This window comes from Neoarius graeffei, chromosome 17 (assembly GCF_027579695.1).
Source record: "Neoarius graeffei isolate fNeoGra1 chromosome 17, fNeoGra1.pri, whole genome shotgun sequence".
NCBI lineage: Eukaryota > Metazoa > Chordata > Actinopteri > Siluriformes > Ariidae > Neoarius > Neoarius graeffei.
Window position 1 is genome coordinate 39,954,603 of NC_083585.1, and position 18,914 is coordinate 39,973,516.

At 39.3% G+C, this 18,914-nt stretch overlaps 2 protein-coding genes across 3 annotated transcripts in view; both read left to right on the forward strand.

The window, feature by feature from the left end:
* The window catches only part of LOC132901645 (TRPM8 channel-associated factor homolog), a 32,505-nt gene extending 30,246 nt beyond the window's left edge, over window positions 1-2,259 (forward strand). For both annotated transcript variants that reach the window (XM_060944186.1, XM_060944185.1), the window contains exon 8: window positions 1,832-2,259. In XM_060944186.1, the coding sequence (XP_060800169.1) occupies window positions 1,832-2,074 (243 nt within the window). In that variant the 3' untranslated portion in view covers window positions 2,075-2,259. The remainder of the gene's footprint in view (window positions 1-1,831) is intronic.
* A 1,248-nt stretch (window positions 2,260-3,507) lies between these two features.
* Window positions 3,508-18,914, forward strand: part of mipepa (mitochondrial intermediate peptidase a) — a 50,670-nt gene continuing 35,263 nt past the window's right edge. Inside the window, exons 1-6 of the mRNA XM_060944187.1 lie at window positions 3,508-4,031; window positions 11,572-11,745; window positions 13,520-13,608; window positions 13,697-13,783; window positions 14,074-14,137; window positions 14,679-14,861. Coding sequence (XP_060800170.1) covers window positions 3,882-4,031; window positions 11,572-11,745; window positions 13,520-13,608; window positions 13,697-13,783; window positions 14,074-14,137; window positions 14,679-14,861 — 747 coding nt within the window. The 5' untranslated portion in view covers window positions 3,508-3,881. The remainder of the gene's footprint in view (window positions 4,032-11,571; window positions 11,746-13,519; window positions 13,609-13,696; window positions 13,784-14,073; window positions 14,138-14,678; window positions 14,862-18,914) is intronic.

Consider the following 18,914-nt stretch of genomic DNA (forward strand, 5'->3'; position numbering starts at 1 on the left):
AAATTGTGTGCTTCCTGAGGGTGTTATGTCTAGAAAATTCCAAGGACTGGTTGTAGTTTCTCCTATGGGCAGAATATGCCCAAAACTATCTCAAACACTCAGCCACACAACTCGCCCAATTCCAATGCATCCTTGGGTACCAGCCACCATTATTCCCACGACTCACCCACACACATTTTGGCAGTAGACTCATGGTTTCAAAGAAGTGAGCAGGTGTGGGAGAGCATCCACCAGCGACTAGAGCAAGTGTCTAGGAGATATAAGCTCTATGCCGACAAGCACAGAGGGGAGACACCCGTGTATGTGCCGGGAAACAGAGTCTGGGTGTCCACCAAGGACCTACAGGATCCCAACGCATGTTGGAAACTCAGTGCCAGGTACATCGGCCCCTTCAAGGTTCTCCATGAAATCAACAAGGTCTCTTACAGACTGGAACTCCCACAACACTGCCACCTAACCTTTGCTGTTCCTCTGACACACTATTTGTAAATCGACTGACCCAGTATTCAACCCTGACACTGTCTTTAGTCTCACAATTTGGATTTGGCTGCCAGTTTGTGACACACCTGCTCTCCCCTTCAACTGCATCCGTAAGTGCCTGCACCCCTGACGACAACAACATATTCAAAGCCAAAAAATTATTCAAAACTAATAATGCCTTTAATATAGCCAAGATAAAAGAACTTTCATATATTTTTATATATTTTCATTTAAACCTTAAACGTACTTGATGCAAATCTCAATTGTTTTTTTTCCCTGACATTTTAATATCTTTGACCAGGGACTGTCTATTGCTCTCACTTGTTCTTGTTCTTCACACATTAATGTTACTTTACTGGAAAATAATATAAGACATGCTTGCACATTTAAAGAAATAGTTTTCATTTAGTTTCATTTGATTAAAGTTGTAAGAAAACGCTTGAATTGGGTCTACACATTGAACCTTAATCATAACCTACATTCTTTTCTCTACAAATTGATAGATGCAAATTCTGTACTTACAAATATGCAGGTATGAAACCATATCTTGACTTCAGGGTTTTTTTTGTTCAAATCATGTATTTTTCTAAGTATGATTTTGACAGACAATCTCAGTACCTCTGCACACTACTTCCAACTCTCAATACCACTGCACACCTGCACTGTACAAAACTTCATTAGACACTTTTTATTTATGGAACTTTTTGCTGTCAATATTGCTGGTACACTACACTACTCGATAGTACAACCCCAATTCCAAAAAAGTTGGGACACTGCGTAAAACAAAAACAGAATTTGAAGATTTCCAAATCTTGGAAACCGTATATTTCATTGAAAATAGTACAAATACAACATATCAAATGTTGAAACTGAGAAATTTTAAAACACAGGGGAATGTTTACCACTGTGTTGCATCACCTCTACTTTTAACAACACTCTGTATACGTTTAGAAACTGAGGAGACCAATTGCTGTAGTTTTGAAAGGAAATATTGTCCCATTCTTGCCTGATATACAATTTCAGTTTCTCAACAGTTCGGGGTCTCCTTTGTCGTATTTTGCGCTTCATAATGCAGAAAATGTTTTAAATGGGAGACAGGTCTAGACTGCAGTTTGTATATTTGCGCTTTATGTCATCTTCTGTACTGTGATGTATTGCATCATGGTCCTGGAGCAACTACATTTGTGTTCTAATGTATCCAACAATATAGAGAAATGACAATAAAAACTCACTTGATTTGACTTAATCTTTAAAACTGAGTAAGATTTTGAAACAATAGCCAGATGTAAGTATAGATTTTCCGTATGTTCTCCACTCCTACATCATCTTACCTTAACCTATTTTGTTTCAGCTGCAAGAACGTTTTGGCTGGGATGCTTTTAAGAAAGTCTTTGCAGCTTATCACAGCATCAGTAAAGTCCCAGAAGACCAAGATGGAAAGATGAACTTGTATGCTGAAACATTCTCAAAGGTGGTGAACATGAATCTGGCTTCTTTCTTCAAAGCCTGGGGTTGGCCTATTCAGCCCTGCACTGAGGAAAAGCTCAGCAGTCTGCCTCAGTGGAGTGACCATCCCATGGCCCAGTATGCTTGATTCCCCAATCCCCCAGTGTTTGATGTCCCAGGCCCATAATGCCCTTTGTTTGCCTAATACTGAAAGCTTGGTGTGATTTTCTTTTGGGTGATTTTCTTTCTCTGCATGTTTTAAATTTACTTTATTCTATTTTATTCTGCTGTTTTTTTTTTCTTCTTTTTCTTTGTGGCATTTTATTATTTTATTTCTACTATTGTTTAATTCTTATTATTTTCTTATTATTTTCTTTTAATTATTTTAATTAATTGTTTTAGAATAAAAATTACATAAAATAATTTTATTTTATTTCTCTATTGTTTACTGTTTTTGATTTTACTTCTGTAAAGCACATTGAACTGCCATTGTGTATGAAATGTGCTATATAAATAAACTTGCCTTGCCTTGGGTGGTGGCTATGTCTTGGGTCTGAATATAATGCTTATAAATATAAACATATGAGTGAAAATAATTCTCAGAGACATGATATAGATGTATACACAGATACATATGAAGGATGATTTCTTAAAATAATTAATCACAGCATGCTTACAGGTAATCTCTTTTTTTAAGAATTAAATATGTACTCTACATACATGCATACATATATATAATGTAACAGCCATTCTGCGGAATCAGCCTGCAGATCTATTCATGCTGTTTGCAAATAAAACAAACCTTGAAATATAATGGAATACTGAAGTGTGTTTATTCAGTTTCTATATTAATGAGATTATTGTTTTCTATCAGTCATAATTTGATTTCATTATCAAATACTAACTAGAAGCAAATTACTTTTTTTTTTAAATTTCACTGAATTATTTTTTTTAGATTGAAATTTAATATGGGATATGAGGAACAGGAAAACTGATCATTTTTGCAACTGTCTATTTTCCAAGAAAATATTTACAGCACTAATATATTTGTACTGGGGGGTGTGTTAAATCAAAAGATACAACGTCCTTCTTTGAGCTCAAAATAAAGTTTATTATTGACATGCTATTCTTTTAATATATTAATGGTTGCATGCAGTCAGTGTTTGGATGTGATATCTAGATAGACAATTACTAATTGCAAAAATTGTTAAAATTGCAAATTAAAGATGGTTAAACTTTTAGACGATTTAATAGAATTAATAGGCGATGATGTGAAATGGGGGGAAGTTTATACTGTTTTTTCGTGGTGCAGGTTGTAAGGTGTTATTTAGGCACAATGAACCATGACAAAATTGTAAATCAATTGATTATGAAAGAGAGAAATCCCAGATAAGTGATCAACTCAGTGCGATAGGTGGCGCTGTTCTGTTCTGTTTGTTCTTTACATCAAAAATCCGGCAAACAAAGCTGCTGTTGTTTGGAGTGCCGTAAGGCGTCGCTGTGAGCTGATATTTTCATAATAGTTCCACTCTTGGAAGTACACGAAGAAGAAATCCACTGTCCACGTGACCTCGGATGGACTCCTAAATGACTCGGTCCTCCCTATGCTAGTGCGCTTGACATGGCTTTTAAAACAGAGGCTTATGTACCCTATTTAGTGCACTTTGTGTGTGATGAGGAGTGTTTTCGGATTTAGCCTGCAGGTCTTAGTGGCTGGCTGGAACCCACATGAATAACCTTTAAGGTATTAATGAGGTTATTAACGATAAAAACAGGTGATGTGATAAAGTTGAATAAATGCCGAATGTTAATATTCAAACGCTTGGGAAGCGATTAAACTTAGGACAGGTTTTATAACGTGTATGTTATACATGTTTGTATCCAGGTAGGTAGCAGGCTCGAGTCCCATGCGTGCTTGTAAATATTAGTGCGTTTCATTCCGGAAGTGTCCAGCCATGTCCGCTTCTAAAGTTCTGTTTCTGAGTCTGTTAAAGCACAGAGTTCCTTTAAAGCTGTGGTGGAGGAATGTCACCACCTGGTCACCTGTTGGAGCTGCTTTCAATGCCAAAGCTGTCAGAAGACTGGACCTGTTTCAACAAAATGTGGTATGCAAACTACCTGCATTTACACTCACTGGCTTTTTAATCAGGTGGTACAGATCACTTTTCAGGTATATTATAAATCACTGTTGACCTGTTTGTCAGTTCCATCTCTCCTCCATCCTCCTGCTTTTGCACTCCTTTTATTTATAAACATAAGGTTCTGTGTCATAGAACAAGGCAAACATTCATTCATTCATTCATTCATTCATTCATTCATTCTCCTTCCACTTTTTTCTGATGGGGTCACATTGAAGAAGAAGAAACCTTTATTCGTCACATGCACACTTCAAGCATAGTGAAATTCATCCTCTGCATTTAACCCATCTGAAGCAGTGAACACACGCACAGAGCAATGGGCAGCCACATCAGAGCACCCGGGGAGCAGTCAGGGGTTCGGTACCTTGCTCAAGGGCACCTCAGCCCAAGGCCGCCCCACGTCAACCTAACTGCATGTCTTTGGACTGTGGGGGAAACCCACACAGACACGGGGAGAACATGCAAACTCCACACAGAAAGGCCCTCGCCGGCCACTGGGTTCGAACCTGGAACCTTCTTGCTGTGAGGGGACCGTGCTAACCACTACACCGCTGGCCCCAAATTCAGTATCTTTCCCCAACCGCCTTTCTGTTTTAGCCAGCATTAACCTTTTTACAGCAGTTTGTGCTCCAGTAGCTCTTCTGTTGGATTGGACCATATGGTCTGGGCCTTCATGCCCCATGCGAATCAGTGAGCCTTCGATGCCCATGACCCTGTCGCCAGTTCACCGGTTGTCCTTCCTTGAACCACTTTTGGTAGGTACGAACCACTGCATACCGCAAACACCCCACAAGATGTGCCATTTTGGAGATACTCAGACCCAGTCATCTTGCCATCACAATTTGGCCCTTGTCAAAGTCGCTCAGATCCTTACGCTTGCCCATTTTTCCTGCTTCCAACACATCAACTTCAAGACTCTTCTCTTGCTGCCTAATACATCCCACCCCTTGACAGGTGGCACTGTAGTAAGATAATCAATGTAATTCTCTTTACCTGTCAGTGTTTTTTAATTTTATGGCTGGTTTGCGATGGGAGTGACAAGGTTGGACAGGATAAGGAACGAGCACAACAGAGGGACAGCACATGTGGAGAGCTTGGGGATTAAGTTAAGAGAGATGAGACTGAGATGGTATGGGCACATCCTGAGAAGAGATGTAGAGCATGTGGGAAGGAGGATGTTGAGGATGGAGCTGCCAGGCAAATGAAAACAAGGAAGGCCAAAGGGGAGATGCATGGATGTGGTGAGAGAGGACATGAAAGTGGCAGGTGTGGTAGACGGGGCTCTACAGTGCGCACGTTTCACTTGCATTTGCGAGCGAATTTTTCGGCACGCGAACGACGAAAAAAAAATACGTGCATTCGTGCGAGGGCTTCTTGCGGCCGACAATTTAGGAAAGCACTGAGCACAGACGTGACGAGTTTAACATTCTAAAATGTATCAAACATTAAACTGCAAAGTATGTAAATCCAGCGCTGGATAGCCTACCTAATATTTTTTACACTAGAGACAAGAAAATTACATCAATGTGTTCATCGGAGCCTCTCAGAGAGACACAGGCTTGTAGCATCATGGCAGTGTAACGAGTAACGGCCTGTATTGTTCTAAGTGTGTGTGTGTTCTGCCTGCGCCTTGCTCCCTGTCTGTAGTTGGGTGCATTGCCTCTGTCTTGCACTGCGGTGGTTCCCACGGTAGCCGGGGGGGAGAGTGAAAAAGTTACTTGTTTTTTGCCATTCTGCCATGCTAGTGCATTTTACTGGGACATGAGATTTCAGCATTTTTATTCTTCTCGGTCTGTAGCTTGAATAAGTTTAGGCTACTGAATAACACTTTCAGTTAAAGTTGAGTCTGGTGCTTTTGTGCTGACGCTACAATAGCCTACTATCACAAATATCCCCTGTAACATTTCCCGTTTTCTACTCATCTTTCTGTGATTGCCCCTCTTTCCCACGGTTGTATGTTGTGGGTGTGGCATTAGGTGAGAAAAGTGCTTTTTAGGGATTCATCAGATCATTCAACTGAGAGATAACCGAGAGCTGGTTCGGACCGAGCTGAGAAATATATTCGCTATGCAGAGAATAACGGCGTTTTTAAAAAGCAATGATGGTGGAAACAAGAATAAAAGAACGGACGAGGAAGAAAGTGTAGTGAAGAAAGCTAGAACGACTGGAGAAAGTGCGGGAAAATTATATAATGAGATGGAAAGCACACACCCCAGTGCAAACATTTAGATGGGAACATACAACACAGCAGAAAAAACAATTAATATACAGTATATACAAATGGTGCATGTCACAACACAGTAGGAAAACAAAGAATATATATACAACTGGGCGTGTTGAGTTGCAGATGTTAATTGCATATTAGTTATAGAAACTCAGTTCAGCTACAAAACTCAGAATATTGCACTGTATTTGGTATTGCATTGGGTATGGATGTAAAAGTGTAGAAATATAAAATATACAAAAGCTATAAAAACTAAAAAGCTGCTCTGTGAGGTTGCACTGTAATAAGTATTGCACTGTATCAGGGAAGTGTGAGAATATTGTCCTTTTAGGTCCTTGTTGGTGCGTTGTTACACCTGCCAGAAGTGGCATCAGTCAGTGCATGTAATTAGCCTTTTTCACATTACGTCACTTGCAGAAAAACCTCACATTCGTTTTCAGCCTTTTGAATGGAAGAAGAGGCGGCATGCTAATCTGCTGGCTAACAAGTAGCAACCATAGAAAGTCAGTAAACTTCCTTTCCAAAACAAGGCAGATAGGTGACTGGAATGGTCGCTAACAATACGTAATGATAAACAACAATGCGCAATATTATTATCAATCTTATCTGTGAATGACACAGTTTTGTTAACATATGTTGCCGCCATATACCTCTTCTTCCATTCAAAAGGCTGAAAACGGATATGAGTTCCCCTGCAAGTGACGTAATGTGAAAAAGGCTAATTGTTCAAGGTGGTTATGGCCTGTGGGGAAAAAAACTGTTTTTGAGTCTGTTGGTCCTTGCTTTGATGCACCTGTAACGCCTGCCTGAGGGCAGCAAGTCAAAGAACTCCGAGCCAGGGTGGGAGCTGTCCTTGATGATGATGTTAGCTCTGCTGAGCTCTGCTCTCTGTTTAGCTACTGTTTGTTCATTCATTCAGTTGTTCGTTATTCATTTGTTTGTTCATTCATTCATTCTCAATTGAATTTTGCGTTTTATGTGTTGGTGTGTCTAAGGTTTGCGCTGCAATAAACCTTTAAAATGAAAACCTGCTTGTGCCCCCATTTTTTCCCCCTGTGCTCCTAAAATTTTTAACTTGGGAGCACGTGTGCTCCTGAAAAAAAAAAGTTAGTGTAGAGCCCTGCTTCCAACACATCAACTTCAAGAACTGACTGTTCTCTTGCTGCCTAATATATCCCACCCCTTGACAGGTGGCACTGTAGTAAGATAATCAATGTAATTCTCTTTACCTGTCGGTGTTTTTTAATTTTATGGCTGGTTTGCGATGGGAGTGACAAGGTTGGACAGGATAAGGAACGAGCACAACAGAGGGACAGCACATGTGGAGAGCTTGGGGATTAAGCTAAGAGAGCTGAGACTGAGATGGTATGGGCACATCCTGAGAAGAGATGCAGAGCATGTGGGAAGGAGGATGTTGAGGATGGAGCTGCCAGGCAAATGAAAACAAGGAAGGCCAAAGGGGAGATGCATGGATGTGGTGAGAGAGGACGTGAAAGTGGCAGGTGTGGTAGAGAAGGATGCGGAAGACAGGGAGCAATGGAGACAAAAGATCCGCTGTGGCGATCCCTAATCGGGAGCAGCAAGAAGATGATGATTGGTGTATAATCTCTCCAGTGGGTCCTGGTTCTGTATCTTTCCCCAACCGCCGTTCTGTTTTAGCCAGCATTAACCTTTTACAGCAGTTTGTGCTCCAGTAGCTCTTCTGTGGGATTGGACCATATGGTTTGGCCTTCATGCCCCATGCGAATCAGTGAGCCTTTGATGCCCATGACCCTGTTGCCGGTTCACCGGCTGACAGATGCTCAGACCCAGTCATCTCGCCATCACAATTTGGCCCTTGTCAAAGTCGCTCAGATCCTTACGCTTGCCCATTTTTCCTGCTTCCAACACCTCAATTTCAAGAACTGACTCTTCTCTTGCTGCCTAATATATCCCACCCCTTAACAGGTGCCACTGTAGTAAGATAATCAATGTAATTCTCTTTACCTGCCAGTGTTTTTAATTTTATGGCTGATCGGTGTATAATCTCTCCAGTGGATCCTGGTTCTGTCCTGAGGTCTTCATGCAGTACCTGATACAGTGGTCATATTTATAAGATACTCCGATCTCCTCAGCTGGCTTCTCTCAATTCAGAGATACAAGCAGCACCTCCACTCCAAGGCTTTCCTGGATTTCCAAACTCCTCACCCTAGTACTGAGAGTAAAACCCTGTGACGAGATCTCATTTCCCCTGCCCTTACTCATGACCTTATTCTGTCAGTCATTACCCACAGCTTGTGAGCAAAGGAACATCGAATAACTGGTAAATAAAGAGCTTTATTCACAACCTGAGCTTCTGCTCTACCAACACAGACTGGTACAGTGACTGTAACACTGTTGTCACTGACCCCAACCAGTCTCACCTTCTTGTTTTCCATCACTTCTGAATAAGATTCAAAAATGCTTCAACCCGCCTTCTCTCCCCTCACCTGAAGTGAGTGTCCTGCTTTGAGAGTCATGGCTTTGGGCTGACTTTCGTTACAGCTGCTTCACACTCGGCAGCAAAACTCTCATGTGCATGCCAGATGAGATACATCAAGAGACATCGTCCGGGTTATTTCTAGATCTTACCTCTATTCTTGTTGTATCTTGATATCCTGTCTATGAAAACCACAAACCTCAAAATAGAAATAAGTATTTTACACTTTGTTGTGCTGTCCTTGGTTTTGATTTCATGTATTTAGTTCAACTGTACGTTACAGGAATGAAAGTCTACCGGATTTACCCGGAAATCCGGATATTTGACAAAACTCTTGAAAATCTCCGGTTTTCCGAATGGAGAAACTTATTTTTCGGATTTTTCACGTTCCTAGACGCGTCGTAATACTTCGCATCATCCTTGCACGGGCGCGGTCCTTAAATAGACCAAACATAGTTCATTGATTAAAGGATTCTTTGTTAACGGCGCGCGTCGGACCTCGTTAGGCGCGCGTGCCAAGGCGCGCCTTCAGGTGCACATGCTAAGGCGCGCAGGACTGACACCATTCTGCGCAAGCGCAATGCAAGCGCACTAGAAAGCATGTTCAAGCTGCCAGTGTAGCTGCAGTCTTTTTAGTTGCAAATTAGAAGTATTTCCTCGGGTTAATAATTCGCCATGTCAAAACAAGCAAAACTTTCCTCCTTCTTTCGACGTGAAGAGAGGTAAGCAATATATAATATTTTATTTTTATATTTTATATATATATATATATATATATATATATATATATAAAATATACTAGTGCATCTCAAAAAATTTGAATATTGTGAAAAAGTTCAATATTTTCCATCAGTTATTTAAGAAAGTGAAAGTTATATATTATAGACTCATTACACATAAACTAAAATGTTTCAAGCATTTTTCTATTTTAATCAGTATGGCATACAGTACAAAAACATTAAAAAAAAAAACCCCATCTCTAGATGATAGAATATTTCATTTCGAGTTTGAGTAAAACAGTTTGAACACAGTGTATCTCTCGGTCTAGTTCAGTACACACAACCACAATCATGGGGGAAGACTGCTGACTTGACTGTTGTCCAGAAGATGATCACTGATGCCCTCCACAAGGAGGGTAAGCCACAAAAGGTCATTGCTGAAAAGGGTGGCTGGAAAAGGTGCACAAGCAACAAGGATGGCCACAGTCTTGAGAGGATTGTCAAGAAAAGTTGATTCAAGAACTTGGGAGAGCGTCACAAGGAGTGGACTGAGGCTCCACTGATATAATATCAAGCTACTCCTGAGCCAGAGACAATGTCAGAAGTGTCTTATCTGGGCTAAGGAGAGAAAGAAATGGACTGTTGCTCAGTGGTTCAAAGTCCTCTTTTCAGATGAAAGTACATTTTTGCATTTAATTTGGAAATCACGGTTCTAGAGTCTGGAGGAAGAGTGGAGAGGCACAGAATCCAAGGTGTTTGAAGCCCAGTGTGAAGTTTCCGTGATGACATGGCACCCCAAATCATCTGCTGGTGTTGGTCCACTGTATGTTATCAAGTCCAAAGTCAACACAGCCATCTACCAGGAGATTTTAGAGCACTTCATGCTTCCATCTGCTGACGAGCTTTTTGGAGATGCTGATTTCCTTTTCCAGCAGGACTTGGCACCTACCCACAGTGCCAAAACTACTACCAAATGGTTTGCTGACCATGATATTACTGTGTTTGATTGGCCAGCCAACTTGCCTGACCTGAACCCCATAGAGAATCTATGGAAGAGGAAGATGAGAAACACCCGACCCAAAAATACAGATACGCTGAAGGCCACTATCAAAGCAACCTGGGCTTCAATAATACCTCGGCAGTGCCACAGACCGATCACCTCCATGCCACACCGCATTGATACAGTAATTCATGGTAAAGGAGCCCCAACCAAGTATTGAGTGTATAAATGAATATACTTTTCAGAAGTTGGACATTTCTGTATTGTAAATCCTTTTTTTGATTGATCTTAGGGAATATTCTAATAATTTGAGATACTGGATTTCTGATTTTCATGAGCTATAAGCCATAATCATCAAAATTAAAACAAAGGCTTTAAATATTTCACTTTACATGTAATGAATATAGAATATATGAAAGTTTACCTTTTTGAATTAAATTATGAAAAAAAGGAACTTTTTCATGGTATTCTAATTTTTTGAGATGCACTAGCATCTTAGTTTGACTTTCAAAAGTTCAGGGTTTTTTTTTTCTTTGCTCCACTTTCATCTCTAACATTAGTATATTGTCCTAATTGCATGTAACTTTTACATCTGTCTGTCTATACAACAGATGAGACAGTCTGACACACACCTTTTAAACAATTTGAACTTAAACAAGGTAGAAATAACTGGTCTCTGAGTCCATGTTGTTCTTGTGCTGCTTTCAAGCAAACCCTGTGACATATCTACATGAACCTTATCAAACAGTCAGCAGTTATTGAAAGACTTTTTTTAAGCAAGGCCTGACTTTTCCCACATGCTTTTCAGCAAACCTTTGCTACATTTTTTTTCCCCAGACCAAATCAGACTAAATAGAAAATGATGCAGTAAATATATTTATTTCACTCTGCTTGAAATAAAGTATGAAAGATAATGGAGAGTGTAAATATGGATGTGTAGTACAAGTAATGCAGTGCATTAGTGAAGCATTTGTTCAAAACCTCTCTATATTGTTTGCATCAGTTCATCTTTATAGCTTTATTATAATTCTTGCAAGGTTCTCACTAGAGCCTGTTACTTTTAAATCCATGCTTCATTCTTCCTGGATGTTTCGTGTTTTGTGTAGGGTTTGTTTGGCGTTCCTGAGCTGAGCTGCACAGAGGGATTTGAACTGATCCAGGAGAAAGCGCTTCAGGAGACACAGCGCCTTGTGGAGAAAGCTTGCAGCACACCACCCAGCCGTGCGACTGTGGAGACGTTCGATAAACTCTCGGACAGTTTATGCAGAGTGGCTGATCTGGTATCACTGGCTCATATGTTCATTCATCGATTCATATGTTTTGTTGATAAAGAACACACTGAGATCATGTACATTTAGAAACATACAAGAAAATATATATTTACAAAAAGCTTTGCTGTCTAAAATGAAAATGTACAAAATAGAATAGTTATCGTAATCCTATTTATACAGCAGTTGTATAGGTTTTGAGGTCAAAGCCTTGACTCACTTTATATTAATATTATAAGGTCAAAACAAAGTGTTTATGATAAAGCATGTTAAAGAGCCGATGTAAATCACAAAAGTGTAAAACGATGAGAATTACTATGAGTCGTGCAAAATATGACAAAAATGAGAGTCGATCGAACGAGTATGTTTTAATCTGGATTGATCTGGATTTCCTAATCTTCTCAGGAACATGGAGTTGAAGTCTGATTAGATGTAAATAAATAAAATATTTTGTTTCTGTAGCAACAATAAAACATAATGCAAAGATGATGTAAAATTAATTTTTTCTTCCATATGTCAAACAAAAATCATACAGGAAATAACACACAGCTGGACTGTTGGCTTTAGGGATGTGATTAGATTGTGAAAAGTGGCTGTTTTAAAATGAGGATTTGGGAGTATTTTGGTTATGCAACTCCTTCTGTTGGCCCTTTTCCACTGTCTGGTACCAGCTCGACTCTACTTGCTTTCTTTTGGTTTTTCATCAGGCCAAAGTTGTTGATAGTAACTGGAACTTGTATATAATTTTTTTTTTTTTTGGGGGGGGGGAGATCACCTCCATTGAAGTACCAAGCAAGCTAAAGTGATACCAAAAAGTGTTGTGAAAACACTGCTGCATCGTCATTTCTTCAGGACGTCCTGCTCACGCAACCCATCATTTTTAAATAGTCTTATATTTATTTATTATACTTCACTGATCGTGTGCGCATGAAACTGTTATGTCAAGCGGAAGTTGCCACAATTCATCATGTTAAACAAGCAAAAAAAATGGCATTAAAAAGTCGCCTCTGGACTGTCAGGATGTACTGGTAACAGCATAAAAAGTTGAACTCAATATTAAAGTGGTGTAATGGTTAAAGCACAGGGCTTTGACTTGGAGAACACAGGTTCGTATCACTGCTCAGTGCATTTTATTTGGGGAAAGTTTTGCTGCAGGTAACTCATTTAAAATTGACCACCCTGGAGTTTTTTTTTTTGCCTAACCCTCTTTTGGTATTTAAAAAAAAAAATGTATGGGTTGACTGAGGTTTTGTAATAAATTAAACATCGTGGCATGGCATCACTTGTACTGATGCAGTTAAGGTCCTGAATGGTTTCTTATGAAGGCAGGAGCCTTTGGTCTGTGGCTTGCTTTAATATCCTTACTGACTACAGAGATTAAAAGCAGAGTGCATGGACACTCATCACTTTCACCAACACAGGGTTAGGCAAAATATCACTACAGGGGGGCAAATTTTAAATGAGTTACCTGCAGCAAAATTTTTCCCAAATAAAATATGCTGAGAGGGGCATAGTAGTAGAAATAGTAGTAAATGTTCCTGTATGTGTCACGTTGAAGAGATCACAGTTTTATGCTGCGTCGCTATGACGACCAGCTGTATTGGAAAACGAACTGCTGATACCAGAAGCGAGCCGAGCCGGTGCTATGAAGTGGAAAAGGGCCAAATGATTTCCAGAATGGTGTCAAAAATGACTTATGCTGGACAATAAACTAGATTAATGTCATTTCCTGCATGACCTTTGTCGTTTTCTGTGCCCCCCCTTTTTTTTTTTTTTAAATAACTAGGCAGACTTTATCAAAGTGGCCCATCCTGATCCGCTCTACAGAGAAGCAGCAGAGAAAACCTGCATACAGATCGGTACCACAGTGGAGAAGTATGTTTACTTTTGATGCACTTCTCTTATTCTGAGAAATCAAGAGCATGGTTATTTGTTGTGAATCTCGCACTGGTCTTTGTCACAGGCTGAACACAAATGTTGAGTTGTGTAAGAGTTTAAAGAACCTGTTGGATAATGAAGAGGTGATGGCTAAACTGGATCCAGAAACAAGGTGAGTCTTTGGCTCTGTTCCTTTTTTGTTGTTTATGAAGCAGTGAATCAAAGACAAACTCTTTTTAATACTACTGATGGTTAATGGCCCTGTTTTCTTTTCAGAAGTGTAGAGTAAAGGAGTGCTAGTACTGTTTTCGTATCAATTCATTTTTCTTAATCTGACACAAAATTATAGTATTTTAATAGTCTGTTTGCACGATCACTTACTATATTTATGAATGTAAAAACAACTGAACTTTAACACTTCAACCCCCCCCCCCCCCCCCCCCCCCCCCAAAAAAAATGTAGGAGAGTAGCCGAGCTGTTCATGTTTGACTTTGAGATAAGCGGGATTCACCTGGATGAGAAACAGGTCAGGATTATTTTAACATGGTTTCATCTTCATCAATAACATGTTTTAACTTGTTGTTGGCATCAAATTGTAAATGAGCATATATTTTTCAAACAATAAAATTTTTCAGTTTCAAAGGTTATGTTGTCTTTGTACTGTTTTCAATGAAATACAGGGTTTCCATGATTTGCAAATCATTGCATTCTGTTTTTATTTACACTTTGCACAGCGTCTCAACTTGTTTGGAAATGGGGTTGTACATCAACATTGGTAGATTTGGCATTGATGTGGTAAAAGAGGAATGAAACATTTCAGGACATATTGTTTTTGGGAAATAATCAACATTGGGGTGGCAACTGTAACTTTGCCTCACACGGGGCTACATCACACCATCCAGTCATTGATTTGATTATTTTCCTTAACAGCTTGCCTGCGACCCTGTAGAACAGGATTAAGCGGCTAGAGATAATGAGATGAGATGAGCATGACCTGCCGTGTTTTTATTCTTTTATTATGTACTCAAATATACTGGTAACCTCATTTTTGTTTTTCCCTTTCACAGAGGAAGGAAGCAGTCAAGTTGAATGTTCAGCTGTTGGATCTCAATAATCAGTTTCTTATGGGCTGCTACATGCCAAACCGAATAGACATGAGAGCTCTCCCTAAACACATCCTCCAGCAATTTACCAATGAAGGGAAATACATACAGATTGGGGGACTGCATGCTGATGCACCTGATGATCTGGTACGACTCTCAATCAGGGGATCTGTGTTTAACAGATTTCTCTGAAATATTTTGTGGTTTTTGCACTGATTTATAAATCCTGTTGAAATACAAAAAAGGACAAATATTTTACAAGGTATGGCAGCCAAAGTAGTTTAGGCACGATGGAAATGGTAAGAAAATCTACCATGTTTATATGCAGGGTGATTAAAATTGTTACACTTTTTTTTTATTTGTTTGTTAACCATCGTGGGGAACTGAAAGACCTCTATCAGTGCTGCAACCTTTTTTGTTTGCTCCAAATTCAATGTGGAAGCCATTTTACTAAAAACATCAATAGTATTATAAAATAAACCTGAGAAGAAAATGTTTAAGAATTGAACATCATTGTAGTTGGACGTTGTGTCACACATTTAATTAAGATGCAGATATTGTATCTGAATTATTTTCATGTGTTTTGAAGTGACTGATCCTCACTAACATTTTTCCCCCCCCTAATTTTTTTTCCTTTTTTTGGGGGGGTAAATATTCCTTGTAATACTTGTGAAATAGCACTCATACCCATTGCATGTTATTTCTTCAACTCGCATCTTTTCGTCTTGAGACATAGCACTGGGAGCTTTACTCGAACTTTGTTATATTATCAATTGTAATGTAATGCCAGTTTTCACTCACTATATGGAGGTATGGAAAGCTGGAAGTTCAGTGAACCAGCACTTTCACTTTGCATTATTACTATACATTTACGATCGAATATAACAACATAAGAACTAATCGATCCGCGGTAGTTTTAGATTATCTAAAACTAAGGAAAGATGCTCATAATTCCTATTGAACTATACAATAATTTTGTTCACGAGTGTGCAGAGTAAGAAATCGTTAAGGTAAAAAAAAGCATACAGTGCAAAGATACATTGGCCACTTTGAAAAAAAATTTTAATCAATATTTTCCATAAAATATGTTCGTAAATAATCTCGCGGGGTGTGGGTTTTTTTTTTGTTTGTTTTTTTTGTTTTAAGGCCACACCAATTTAATTAGTAGGTTCTCGGATTTTTTCAGGAAAAATATGAAGCTAGCGCGCAAAATAAAATTAAAAAATGCTCTGATGGTAAAATTAGCAGTGGAAATAGAGGGCTTTCATAATAGAGAAACAAAACAAAGACAATACATTATTGTTACACATTTCATATGGCTCTTTTAACAGCTTATCTTATTTCCACCCATATGCATTAAGGGCTAGCTCTGGCTGCATGTCTTTTATCAGGCAAACCAGTAAACTGATAGGCTAAATAAATGATTGAATTACAGTCAGTTGAACATCTACAATGAACAGAAAAAAAGATTTGACCAGGAGTAGGCTACTTCTGATGGCTAAATACGTCGAATGATTTTTTTTTTTGTTTGCCCCTCACATCAATCAATGAAATATATAAATCAAACCCACCTCCACAGAGTTGTTGTCCAAGTAGGCACATCGCAGGTAACAAGCTCACGGCATCTTGAGTACAACTGTGCAAAGTTTTCCCCCTCTTGAATTTCGACACACCTGTCAAAGATTTTACGCTTCTGTTCGATGAATGTCCTAACAATCACAAACACAGGCTTTTCAGGATTCCCCTCCACAGGCATGTTTCTTCCACAAGTCTTTATCTAAAGTGAAAGGGGCGATTTGATTGGTTTTCGATGTCACGTGACCTCAACCTGCAGTCGATTTTGGTTTTTTTTGTTTTTTTTTTCATTTTGCATTTTCTTCAAGCGGTGATTCCGAGAACCAACTAATCGAATTGGTGTGGCCTAAAGCAAATTAAAAATAAGCGCTGGGGGGGGTGGGAACCCAAACATTTACCTTTTGTAACTAAAGATGCAAATTTCTTTGTCCGGTGGTCAAGTGTTTGAGATGCATTCCCTTGCACTTACGATTGGGTTCCCTGTGGTGGTACGTGTTCATCGTTCGTATGTACGGACAGAGGTCGTATAGTCAAACTATCAAAAATCAGTTTGATGCATTACTATATTCAGGGATGAGAATTTTCCGCCGATTGGCGGATTTCCGACTTTTTCAGACCAAAATGATCGTTTTTGAGATCGATGTAAATCCGTTGAGAAATTTTTTTTTTTTTTTTTTTTTTTTTTTTGGGGGGGGGGGGGACGATTAACGATCTGTGGTCACCTTATAACGCAGACATCCCAAGTGTCCCGGAAGTTCCGGGAGTCTCCTGCATATTGATAGAAGCGAGCAAGAGCGTGCGCGCGCAACATTAAGGTCTGCATCACGCATCTTAAAATGTGCGCGCGCGAGGGAGTGCGCGAGGGAGACTGTGTGCAGTGTTGCCAGATACTGCTGACGTTTTCCAGCCCAAAATATGTTCAAAACCCGCCAAAATGCACTTAAAAGCACCCAATCTGGCAACACTGCCTGTGTGCCTGTTCATGTAGCGCATGCCAGACAAAGAGCATCTTGATTGGGTTACTCAGCAAAATAACCCAATCAGCTTTCAGTGTGGGCGGGCTTTTATCTCTTTTCTCGAGGACCGGTGTTTGAGTCAGTGCAGCCGACAGGATCGGCATGGCAGAGAGAGAGCACGCGCCCCAAAAATATATCAGTTACACGTCATATATAAGTGTGTATCTTTTATAAATGGGGTTAGCTTATCTAATGTAGCATGTTGGGGAGAATCATAGTATCATATCTATATTTCTGATAAAATTTTAGGTATGATAGCATGTATAACTCTCCTACTTATTGCTCATTTCATAGGGGGACGGAATTGCTGGCATGTGCCGCGCGGGAGCGTCTGCCCAAATTTTTTAGGCCGAGATGAACTTATAGTTTTTGATTTAAAAAAAATTTCCAATATGTAATGCCCATTGTACATGCCTGTTCTTTAATTCAAAATCACCATCTTGATCTTCAGATTGACCGTATGGTATCTGTATTACATTACACAACATCCTGTCCAGATAAAACCTAGTTAGTTCACACAACAGTTGAAAGGGAAGTGATAAGTGATGTTGAATGTTGCCTGCTTAATATGCAAGACCTCCTGCTACCATGATAACATCAGAAGAAAGCTTAAGAGAATTATATGATAACTTTTTTCTGGTTTGCACTTCATTTTAAAGGATTAGAGTATTCAAAGATGAATCACAAAAATGCAGAAATATAACACTGTAGAGCTCGTTTATATTAAAAGGTGCATTGATTTGATTTTTTTGAAATCATCAAATGTGAATTGATTAAAAACAAGTCTCTTGGGGGCGTCGTGGCTCAGGTGGTTAAGGCACCATACCATGAATGCGGGCGACCCGGGTTCGGTTCCGGTCCGGGGTCGTTTCCCGATCCCTTCCCGTCTCTCTCTCCCGCTCATTTCCTGTCTCTACACTGTCCTATCCAATAAAGGTGCAAAAAGCCCAAAAAAATATCTAAAAAAAAAAAAACAAGTCTCTTGTACCATATTAATCATTTTCACCTGGGAGTCCACCAAGAAGGGGAATTTATTTCCAAATAAATTGCAAATTTTTGCTGATAAAATTAATGGTTTTGGGGTTAAAAAAAAAAAGCCAAAAATAATTAGACCCATGCCCCGCCCCGTTTTTTTCAGACTTTTAAAATATTTTTCATTCTCATCCCTGTATATTGTCTCAAGTATGAAGCTCCACTATAATATCTTGCATTGACACAACTATACAGTACCAGTCAAAAGTTTGGACACCCCTTCTAATTCAATGTGTTTTCTTTTATTTTTATTAATTAAAAGACACTTAATGTCTTAAAGTAATGATGGATGTTGTTTCTCTTAGTTCAGCGGTTCTTGACATAATATGGATTAGTACAATTGTGGAATAGGGCTATTTACTGCATTTTTATTATTTGCTGTTTGATGTCAAACACATTAAGGCGGCAAGAAATTGCACTGATTAACTTTTTGACGAGGCATGGCTGTTAATTGAAAAGCATTCCAAGTGACTACCTCATGAAGCTGGTTAAGATGATGTCAGTAGTGTGCAAAGCGTCAAGGTAAACGCTGGATACTTTGAAGAATTTAAAATGTGAAGCAGATTTTAGTTTTTGA